The sequence below is a fragment of the Chelonia mydas genome, chromosome 3, assembly GCF_015237465.2.
Source record: "Chelonia mydas isolate rCheMyd1 chromosome 3, rCheMyd1.pri.v2, whole genome shotgun sequence".
In the NCBI taxonomy this organism is placed as follows: domain Eukaryota; kingdom Metazoa; phylum Chordata; order Testudines; family Cheloniidae; genus Chelonia; species Chelonia mydas.
The window spans coordinates 57,172,436-57,184,700 of NC_057851.1; the positions used below are offsets into that span (position 1 = coordinate 57,172,436).

The 12,265-nt window shown below is 41.0% G+C and overlaps 1 protein-coding gene across 1 annotated transcript in view; it reads right to left on the reverse strand.

Moving 5' to 3' along the window:
• Window positions 1-12,265, reverse strand: part of COL12A1 (collagen type XII alpha 1 chain) — a 131,775-nt gene that overhangs the window by 73,111 nt on the left and 46,399 nt on the right. Inside the window, 8 exon segments of the mRNA XM_037894338.2 lie at window positions 187-326; window positions 1,037-1,183; window positions 1,357-1,521; window positions 2,206-2,325; window positions 2,409-2,558; window positions 5,547-5,668; window positions 6,751-6,940; window positions 11,685-11,951. Coding sequence (XP_037750266.1) covers window positions 187-326; window positions 1,037-1,183; window positions 1,357-1,521; window positions 2,206-2,325; window positions 2,409-2,558; window positions 5,547-5,668; window positions 6,751-6,940; window positions 11,685-11,951 — 1,301 coding nt within the window.

Consider the following 12,265-nt stretch of genomic DNA (forward strand, 5'->3'; position numbering starts at 1 on the left):
GCTCTTTGAGACAGAAGTCCTTTCCCACCTCACGTCACTCCACACATAACCAACATTCTTTCAGATTAACACAAATCTTAAATTGGTACCATGCTGTCTTGGCAGAATCTAGATGAGAGAAACTTCAATATGCAAGAGTCTGCAGTTCATATAGATAAAATCAGAACAGAGACTCCAGGTACTAACCTGCTGAGGTGGGCCTCCAGAAACAGGGTAGTATTCAACCCTGTATCTATCCACGCTGTCAACGGGTGCAGTCCATGTCACTCTGAAAGAACGAGGTGTCACCTCAGAAGTCACCAGATTGGAGGGAGGTGACAAACTACCTACAGCATTGAAACAAATAAAGGGAGATGCTCATTAATGAGGAAGTTCGCTAGTGATGGGAATGAAACTCAGAATAATACACAAGTTCAACTGCTTTGAAAAAAATATTTACCGCTGCTCTTTGGTGGTATTTCTGAAATGAAGCCTCACTTCACCGGGGGAGCCCTTACAACAGCAATGACAATGATAGCCCAGCACCACATCATTTCATGGCTCTGTGGGCAGTAGCCTTCCTAACAGACCTAGGCAAGTTCCCTCTCCTTCCTACCCCACCCTGAACACTAACATTTGATAGGGAGAACTCTCATCTTGAGGGGCTCTTTTTCCAGGCTAAGCTTTGCTTCTGAGCTGTAAGCCAGCCAGATTTCACATTTCAACAGTGCAGTCCTGTTAAAACTCTTCCTGGGTTGAGTAACAGTCAGCCAGGAAAGAACCTTCCCCCGCCCCCTCCCCATATAAGGGGAGACACATTAAATAACATCTTTCCCATGTGCCTGACCCCGGGAATAAGGCAGGCTTAGACAGCCACGTAATGCTGGTGGAGGAAAAACACGGTTGTTATCCCAGGTGGCTTGCACAGCTTCTTTAGGCCAGTAGCTGAAAAAGCAGATTGCCTTGACGGTTCCCAGTCAGCAATGAAGGAATTTTAGACCAATTTTAAAGCACATAAACTGGGAGAGGATGAATTTGATTGAAAAGAAAGACATACCTGGGCCTTTTACACTATTACACAGATTAATCGTTAAGTCATCAACAATATTAATGAGGAAGGAGAAATCAGCAACGTTGTAAACATGGGTATCATCTGGATCTGTTGCAATCTGCTTCAACTCATTTTCATCCGCATTTTTAATACCTTAAATACATGACACATAAACAAGACTTAAATGAAGTGTAATATAGCTAAGCCTCCCGCACCGAAACACATCATTTCTATCGCATTCAATGGATTCAAGTGCATTACTATTGATCTATTATGATCTTTTAAAACTCATCTCTACATTCAATTTTTCTTCATACAATACTTACCAATCGCATAAAGTTCCACTCCCTCATCCCTGAGTCTCTTTGAAGGAGCCACTATATCGTCTTGTGATTTGCCATCAGTGATGAGAACACCGATTTTGTGAGCTCTAGGCCTCAATCCGACTTCTGGTTTGAAATTGTCTTTTAGGATGAAACTCAAAGCCATTCCTAATGTTACATAAAGAGGCAACTGGTGAGCACGGTACACTATTAAAAATATACCTTACTGGCAAACAAATGTATTTCACCATAGCCATCACTGACCACATCACTCCCCTCTTTACATCCTTTCAAGGGCTGTCCATCATCTTCCACGCCAAATTCAAGCTTCTCATCCTCCCCTACCAAGTCCTGCACCACCTCTGCCCTTGCCAACATCTCTGCTCCCCATTCTTCCTCCTCTCCCTTTTATACCCTTCCCTCCTGCCAAAATCCCCACCACACCACCCCTTTTTATCCCCACACTTGTCTTCATGCTGCCCCTTGTGCACTGAATTGCCTTCCCCTCTTTTTTCATAAGCCAAATTATTTCATCCATCACATTCCTTATCCACCCAAATTCTCCTCCACCAAATCCCTCCTTAAAACACACTTCTGCAGAGAACCCTTGCCTTTGGATGCTAACCTCAGCAAGATTTTCCCAACACTTCAAGATTGTGCCATCACCTTCCGTATTATAGTACGTCTGAACAGTTTTAGTCATGTCCAAACTAGACTGGAAGCATCTTTGGGCAGGGAATTTTTTATGATGCACAGTGCTGAGCTCATTGATAATACTGACCAGATGATTTATGGCAATTACTGGAACATTTTTAAATACAGCTTAAGGAAAACTAAGGGAATGTAACGTACCTGTTAGAGTATTGCCTCCTTTGTATGGTAAGTTGGCCACCGCATCTAGTAAACTCTGTTTGGAACCGTAAGTATTTAGGTGCCATTCTGTTCTGGGGTCTCCACTATACTGAGCAAGAGCTGAAAAAGCCATTATCATTCGGTTACTACATTGTTATGGAACAGTTATGTGCCCAGACGCCTTTTATACCTGCAAGACTTACCAATCTGCACTTTGTCAGGACCAATATCAAAGACTTCAACAATACGAGCAATGAAGTTCCTGACTGTTTTAAAATTTGGTCTCCCGATACTCCATGAACCATCCACCAGCAACACAATATCAGCTTCTGCTCTGGTAATACACTCCAAGCCTGCCACACCAACCAGAAAAAAACATGTTATCCATATTAATCCATGCAGGTACTTTATTTTCTCCTGCCCTCTTCTACACTACATGATGTACATTGAATTGACTTACTGACTGAAGTACTTCTAGTGTTATCCACTGATGCGCTGTGGCCTGTCAATACCAGCTACTGATCCACTATTCATGAATTATTTCCATGGTACAAGATTTATTCATTTCCTCATACACACATCCCTCCCAGAGGGACCTCTTCTAACGTGTCAAAATTAATGAAAATGCTTTTCCCTACTATGATAGGCTTTACCTCGCTTGATCTTTATTCATAGAAAATAAATTTATTTCAGATTCCTGAGGGAATAGAAGTTTAAGATAATGACTAATCTGGCAGTGGGATAGCCCTATATTTTGAATGAACTAAACGCAAAAATTAAAATATGTGAGCATTTTCAAATGATCCAGATTTACATTATTTTAGTCTAGAATCAGGGGCTAACCTCATGTCCTGTGTTCAATTATACAATGGAATAATTAGTATATATCATTAACATATTCAGGTAAGCAACATCACTCAACTTTTAGTGAAATAAAATAAATTAATATAGATGGTGCAGAAGTTTGCACATGTAAAACAAGAAAGAGAGAACATAACTTAGAAGAAGATATGCAAACAAATACACAAGTCAAGAGATATAGAAATGACAAAAACAAACATTTATACAAAGCTGCAATGTTTTGAAAAGGAAGAAAGTTATCTCAGATACCCTCAGTTTACAAACTATGGAATAAAAATATGAATAATTTCAGTTTCATCATATTGGAAATCACAGAATGTTTATACAAAGCAGAAAGATACAAGTATTTAAATGATCTTATTATCAGTCATTTGAAAGAAAAAAAAAAACACTTGTTCTCTCTCTTTTCTTGGAGATTGAGTTACCAGCTGCAAATTTTCTGGCTTCTTGCCATCATAGCTTCTGGTCTTTATATGGAAGAAATCCCATTGAGAAAAATCAGCCAAACTCATCACAGTTGAAAGATATTGTGATTTCATCTATGTTCCACATAATTGATCCAATACTGTAGACTCCTAACTACTCGATGTACCTGAGGGTTTAAAAGCATGATCCTCTTCTGCATAGAAAATATAGATCTAGTCTTTAATCAGGACAATACAAATAGTTTGTGGAGTAGAGTTTAAGTAAAATCTTGTTAGATCAAAACTGTGCATGCATATGTTCACCAATGAAACTTCATGTACCTTTAACCAATTAAATTACTTTGTTTTTTACTTTTCTTCCAACTCCCATAATCCCACACGTGAAAAGTCTAGCAAAGGCACTATATCTTTATTAATTTTTGTTATTTGAACATATATACAGGATTACCACTGCATACAGAATTTACTTTCCCAGCTACAAATTTCATTTTTCCCAGTAACCATGACTTTAGTCCATGCACTACGAAAACATTTTAGCTTACAGTATATAACATTGTAGGAAGGAATGGTAGCTGCAGTAATATAAACATCATAAAATATGCCTGGTGTAATTATTTTTCTGCCAGAATTACTAGTTTGTCTCCCGTTTCACTGGTAGCATGCTGCTGTGCCAACTTTCTCAATTTTACCCTTTAGTATTAGATAGAGTTTCTGGCCAAGGTCAGTAAATTCCCTTAGGCACTATATTTCAGGCTTACCATTTTTCTAGTTCCACATAGGTAAACACCTCTTCAAATCCAGCAGCCACTGCTATGTTGTAAATAACATTTGTAATTGCAAACAGATTAGGGTTTTCTGCCTACCTGTTGCAAAAAAGGGAGCTGTGTACTTCAATTTTTGGCAATCCGAAAATAGTTTAAAACCTACTTAGTGAAGGACATCATCAGCATTTTCTAACTGCTGTTGATAAATGTTCTATAAATAAGTATTATTTTTCCATAACATGGTGCTCAAAGAGGGCATTGAATAAAAAAAGTATCTTTAAAAAGGCTAGGGAAAAAAAGTATTTATGTTTGCCTGAACATCATGTTTGGCAGCCTAAAGTAAGATTTTATCAAATTCATTTCTGAGAGACCTTTGACAGAGGTTAGAATAGACTTCTACAGTAGATACTTAGGGTCAAACCCTCTGTCCCTCTCTGCGGGGCATGCCAGGCCTGAAATGGAGAAGAAATGCCATGGCTCGCACAAGCACAGTAGGGTAAAAGGAAGCAGAGGTCCCTCGCAAACATGTTTGTCACTCTTTACACAAACTGGAGCTCAACTCCAAGCAGGGGCACTGGAACAATTTTTATAGTGGGGGTCCTGACAGCCATTGAACCAAACCATAAACCCTGTATATAATAGAAACCACTTCAAGCCAGGGGGTGCAGCAGCACCCCCAGCACCCATGATTCCAGGGGCATAGATGGGGAACGGTGGACAATATGAGTCAATCCAGACACACAGGCCCAATACCACACACAGGGAGAGTAGCTCCCTTGGCCATTACATGCATTGTTCCTCAGTCCTGTGTACAATACCCGAGGGGTGAAATTCACCCCTGCACAGACAGCTAACAAAAGGCCTATGCCCACTTAAGACCTATTTTAAGGATGCTAAGTGGTGGATAGGCCCTGTCCTGGCTCTCTGTGCAGAGGTGTATTTCACCCTGTGTGCACAACTCACTTATGAGGGCAGCATTCTCAAGCATTTGGCCCTGTATGAGTGAACATAGGTATGTATGGCTTCTAAATACAGTGAACCTAGTCTCGACTAATCAGCGCTGCTTAACAGAAGTGACCTTTTAATAAAAGTGGAGGAGAACTGTACTCATGAATTTTGGCATACCTGAGGATACAGGTTTTACTATTCATCAAACCCTGTAAATAAATGTTTGTTAGTTAAATGTATTGTGGTATCTTATGATAAAAGTGACAGGGAAATGCTAAAACTATCTGAAACATTAAAAAACAAAAGACAGCTATTCCATTTGCCTCATTGTGATCAGGTTTACCTCCGGATAAGAATGGCGTCACAGTAGCATCTGAAAGGGTGGTCATTTCTTGGCCAACCAGTGGTGCACTCTCCCCTCCTTCAAACATCCCAAAAACATTTACCTTATAGGTAGTGCCTGCCCTACAATAGTAAAAAAAAAACCAAAACATGGATATGTCAAATCAATTTGGTCAGCTAAATGCTAATGTTTCACCAATAAATAAACTAGACCTTTTAAAGTGGATTTGATTGCTTTTTAGATATCTCACATGTGAAGCATGATCACAGTTTCTATAGTGACTATTATTATATTATGTTATATGGTATAGTATATATTCTAAATCCATATGTCTGTGTTTGCTTACATACCTCCGAACTTCAGTGAGAGTTTTCCTTAAGGCAGCATCTGAGTGAGGAACTAAGAAATTCATGATTTGGCCCTTCGTTACATTAAAGATAACTACTCAGTTTTTTTCTGTAGAGGAGAAGGTCCAGAAATGTAAAGCCCTGAGTACCTCAACTGATATAATGTGGTGTAATTCCATCGAAGCCAATGGAGCTCTCCCGCCTTATACCAGCTGGGTATCTGGTTCCAGATCTGTAACTATATACCAGTTTGTTCATTTGAGGTCAGATTTTTAATGGTGCCACTCTGAGCATGCCCAACTGACACAAATACAATTCCTGATGCTCCCATGCAATTCCCAGTGCGGATGTAGGAGTATGACATGCTCAGAATTGTGTCTTTAAATCTCTGGCTCTTCCCCATAATGCACATAGAGCTCTATCCAGAACTGAACTAGACTGCAACAGTTTCAGCTTCAAAATTCTTCAGAAAAAACTGCTCCTAGTACCAAGCACACCGTCTTTCTCTCTCTCATGCCCCAGTGAGATCACAGACAGAACATTGGAATCCATGCTTACAGATGCCTTTCTGAGGTTGAATAACAATGCCCTGGAAGCCCATGGCCCTTAAAGGTTTTTCTTACTTATGTTTGACTCTGTCCTACCTGCCAGCCTCTGTATCATTGTGGCCTTAATGCAGCCTTACCTACAATAGCATTAAAACTAAGGAAAAGGGGGTATCTTTGTGAAAAAATACATACTTTTTTCATAAACACATTGCTGTAAAGAAGGGATGGTAGAGCTGTTCATAACCTGAGCCGTTTTATTTCTAATGATTAAACTATTAACACCAAATTTAAAAGAATTATTAGCCATACCTAAGCTCCTCCAATACAACTGTATTGTCATATGGCCCAACAATTAGTTCTCCAAGTCTATCTTCTCCTGTCGGATGGAAAGTTATTTTGTAACCTCTCACTTCCCCAGGGGCTGGCTCCCAAGTTACTCTGAAACTTGACATAGTGGAATCAGACGTTTTCAGGTTTCTGGGTGGTTTATATGGAGAGGCTGCAAGGATCAAAGTGGAAAAAGCCATAATTTAGATCACTTATGTATATGAAAAATATTAACAAATACTACTGCAAAAAACCCATGTACAACTGCCATTGGTTATTAATTGTATGTGTATTTTTCAATTTAAAACAATATTTTAAAAATACCTATTCCGGGCTCACGCTGGCTTTGCTTGGCATAAGCACTAATACCAAGCCATGAGAGCAAGATCATATGCTTCCTCTCAATCCAAAACCAGAAAATAAGAAAATTACCAACCAGACATTAAAACAAGCCCAACAGCCCTCACCCACAAATACCACCAGCCCTTCTCAGGCCTCTTCCTCCTTCAGGGTAAAGAGACAGGCCTTGCAGCATGTCCCGAAGGTCAAAAGATTCAGGTTTCAGAGTAGCAGCCATGTTAGTCTGTATTCACAAAAAGAAAAGGAATACTTGTGGCACCTTAGAGACTAACAAATCTATTTGAGTCACACCAAGGAGGGGAATAAATTCCAAAGTTGAGGCCCTTCATAAAAAATTCCCTGCCATCAGACCCCTCCTTTTATACTCAGAAGGCAATGTGGCACAGGGGAGAGAGCCAGTGTCTCATGTAGGGGAAGGTCTTAAGCCATTTAGAGATTTACTATTTCTAAACTAACAGGCAGCCAGTTCAGATCAGAGTGTACTGGTGTCATGTGCTCCTGGACAAGAGACCTGGACAAGAGACACTGCTTAGCAAACAATTGGTCCCATTAGTGATAGACATGACAATTTCTTGCATAGTCCTTGAAAGACCTTATTGTATTAAGTTTATGTATTATTGTGGACCAGGAATCTATGTAACCTCTTGGGGCGGGGGGGGGGGGGGAGGAGATGGGACAGATGTGAGATGAGGGAATTAAAAAATTATACTAAAAATGTGCCAGACAAGTATGGACTTTGGGGACAGTAAGTGTTCAGTGGATTTCCTGGGGAATCCCTAGGGAGAGGTTAATCAGCGAATTATAGAATCATAGGACTTGAAGGGACCTTGAGAGGTCATCTAGCCCTGTCCCCTGCACTCATGCACTAAGTATTATCTAGACCGTCCCTGCCAGGTGTTTGTCTTAAAAATCTCCAATGATTGAGATTCCACAACCTCCCTGGGCAATTTATTTCAGTGCTTAACCACCATGACAGTTAGGAAGTTTTTCCTAATGTCCAAACTAAACTTCCCTCGATGCAATTTAAGCCCATTGCTTCTTGTCCTTTCCTCAGCAGTTAAAAAGAACAATTTTTCTCCCTCTTCCTTGTAACAACCTTTTATGTACTTGAAAACTGCTATTATGTCCCCTCTCAGTCATCTCTTCTCCAGACTAAACAAGCCCAATTTTTTCAATCCTCTCTCATAGGTCATGTTTTCTAGACCTTTAATAATTTTTGTTGCTCTTCTCTGGACTTTCTCCAATTTGTTCATGAGAATTCCCCAATTCCAGTTATACACTAACCCAGCTGTTTGAAGCTACACACTGAGGAGAAGGTCATTTTCTGCTGACTATTTGTTACCAAAGGCCAAGATCAAGGCCCAAGCTGTACAAAGAAATGGCTGATCTGCCCAACTTTCATTCTGGTTCATGATCTACGATGGATGAACTTGCGACCACAGGAAACACCCAGTTGTGGGTTTTGAAGAACTGACACCAACCGCATCTTAGTTTGGAATCGGGGTTGACCTCTGGTAAGCTTTTTAGAATGTGTGTAGGTTCTTGTATTGTTTTAATACATTTTCTCTGAAATGCTTTTACCTTAACAATAAATGTGCTTGCTTAGAAGGAGCTGTGTGATAACTTATAACTGCTGGCAATACATGGGCATAGCTCTTGAACAGAAAGCAAAGTACAGGCACGAGCACCTGTCTATTTGGCCATGTGGCTTGCTGGGGATATCACCATGTAAGGCAGGAGCTAACAAATGGTGGTCCCCCTCGCTTAAGGGATCATGAATAACCTTGTCACCTCTTCCAGTTACTTCCTCATCCTAGCCAAATGACACCTGCCTTGTCCAGCTGGATCTTCAGCTATCTAGCTGTTCATACCCCAGTCATTACCAAGCATTGGGTAAGGTGCTCAGCAGAAACGCCTTAATCAGATAGGTAACAGGCTGGCTTGCCCATGAGCTGAAGAGCCTGGGGCTAAGTCAACCATGATTACAGGATGAGCCCCACCTGAGAGGAATCAGGTGATTCCAGTATAAAGAGGGGGGAAAGCGCAGGAATCTGTGGCACAGTATGCAGAGAGTGAGGAAAACTCCCCAGGCATGGAGAGACCCTGGCCAAGCAGGGGAGGGAATGCAATGATCCCTAGCAGAAAGGCCTGGGAAAGGAGGAGGAGAAACCTTGGGTTGTGTGGATTTATGAATGGACTTTGTTTTGGGATTTTGAGTTTTATTTACCTTTTATTTTATATTAATAAACCTCATACACATGTGGAAGAAGAAGAGGGACAAGATGGAGCTGTCCAGAATCCCATGAGGCAGTCCTTGAAGCAGAAGAGCTATTATAAAGAACCACCTAAAAACTGAGAGGGAAGACCTGTTTACTCTCACTTGAGTTCACAGGTAAGTCAGATAGATATTCCACCACCAGGAGGAGATCACCTACTACAATGCCTGTGCAGTCTCTGTGTCATAGCCTTGTCTGTACCACAATTAACACAGGCCATGGAGATCTTAGGCAGCTGGATATCTGAGAGTTATCTCACCTCAACTTTCCCAATAACCATAACCAAGGCTTACAAGATAGACATTTGACAATAGCTAACCAGTGTCAAGTGACAGCCTTACAAGCACTTTCTTAATAAAAGCCAACAACCTGCCTTTCCTAACCAAAATTTTCACAATCTTCATCAATAATGGACACATTTCTTCGTCCCTGAGCACCACCAGCTAAGCATGAGATGGGTCCAAAGTGCACGTTGTGGCACAATGTGCTCACAATGACTCTAGTACCCCAGGGAGCGACACTGGCCGCAACTGAAGCAGAGAAGTTGTAACATTTGTCTCTCTCAGATATTGCCCTACATCACGGCAGAACACAATTAAATCCAAATCCATTTGATTTTCTCTGCAAAGCACCAGACAATTGCCTTGCAAAAGGAAGCACTTGTATCAGAGAGAGGGCAGATCAGATTAATGAGGCTCTCCACTACTCAAAACAAATCCCCTTACCAAGGCTTAATGCATGGTGTGTTGATTCTAAAGAGCTCTGAGAGAAAATATTGTTCCTTCAACAGACTACTTTATCCCTGGCCAGAGTTCCATGGGTAACCCTCTAGTCACCTTCCCTCCTGTTTTAGCTACTGCAGATCATTGTAAACCATGGTCACTGATGAGGCCAAATCCTCACAAAACAAGTCACTGCATTCCACCTTGATAACAGGAACACTAAGCACACCCTGAAAGTGACCTTCTGCAGCAACACTGAGTGATATGACCCCACGCTGACCTATCTCAGAGTGACACTAGATCGCATACTAACCTTCCATGAAGGGAGCTGCCAAGACAAAGACAAGGGTCAACCTCGTCCAGCAACTGGCAACCACAAGCTGGGGACCATCAGCATCAGTGTTAAGGACATCAGCGATGGCCCATGGGTATTCTGTACCTGAGTACTGTGCAACAGAAGTAGCCATACTCAACTTGTTGATGTCCAGCTGAACACTGCAGTGTGGTGCATCACTGGAACTCTCAAGTCAACCCCGGCTGCAAGTGCTGTCACGCATTGCTCCCCTATCCATTCGCCATGATACCGTGACCCTTTAGGAATTCCAGAGGATCATGGAAAATGAACATCTTCCCATCCACCAGGGCCTTAACAATGCCCCTCACCACTGCTTGAAATCCTGTAAGCCTCATGGACCCATGCATTTAACCTTCAACAATGCAACTTCAACCCAGATGAAGCTTGGAAAGCCCAATACAGTTCACAAGAAGTCACAAACAAACACTTTGTGAAAGACCGGAGGCAGAAGATCCCTGGCTTCAATCTCCCACAAAGCTCATGGGCAATCCTACATCACATCTGCACAAACCATGGCAGATGCAGATACTTGCTGCACAAATGGAAAATTAAAGACTCTCCAGAGTGCGACTGTGGTCACCCAGAACAGATCATGCAACATATAACACTCAATGCCCGATTCGTGAATACTAAGGAGACATCACCACCCTGATACTTCAGATGCAATTATTTGACGTAACCATCTAAATGTACATGTATAGTTGTTGCTCTATATTTATGTCAGCCATATGAAGAAGAAGACCCATGAGGACAACGCCAAGGAATAAGATACCTAGCAATCACTTCAAGAATACCTGAGAACCAAAGACAAATTACAAAGTCCTAACAAACCACTGAGAAGTGCTCTGTTGAAGGAACAACATTCTCTCACAGAACTGTCCAGAAACACTTATTTCCCAATGACTTCTGAGGACCAGCCACCAGAACAGGTCTGCTGCTCTAACAAAAGTGGTATACCCCAACCTCAAATAGCAGGAGGCAACAGTCAGGCCATGACACAGGTAAAATTTTCAACAGTCCCAACTCTAAGCCCATCCTTTAGCAATTTTTTGTTAATTCCTGTTCTTGGAGATTTGGCAGATTACGAATTAGCTAACACTTTGTCTACTTACTGTACAATTGCTTTTCTACCCCCCTACAATCAATACTTTTAATCATAAGCTTTTTACTATTTATTCAAATTTAATTATATATAATACATACCTGTTGTTCCTTCTCCTTGCCTGTGTTTTCCTTCCCCAGATTTATACATTGGAATAACAGAGATGTTGTATTTGGTTAAAGGCTGAAGTCGTTTTAACACTGTAGTTGTGGAAGTAGCTGGTACTTTTGCAACCACCTGCCTTCCTCCACTGACTGGTCGGTAAACTACACGATAGCTCACAACTTTCCCAGGTGCAGGCTGCCATGTAACTCTCATTGAATTCTCTGTCTCTTCATTTACTCTCACCCTCCTGGCATTTGGTGACACTTTTCAATGTAAAAATATGGATAAATATTTATTTTGTCACGTAAAAACATGCACAGAGATATCTACACATTCATTCAGCACTACAGATACCATCTGTGATTTGTCCTTCCATATTACAGCATATCATTAAATAGGAGTCCATTTGCATTTCTAAGAGCCTACCATGAAAACTTTCTGATCTCACTGGAGTAAATTAACACAACAGCTATACTTAGATAACTATGCTTTCCATCACAGATCAAAAAAATGAGCAATTCATGTAACACAGCAATCCAGCATAATAAAGGAGTTCTACATAGTAAAACATCATTTT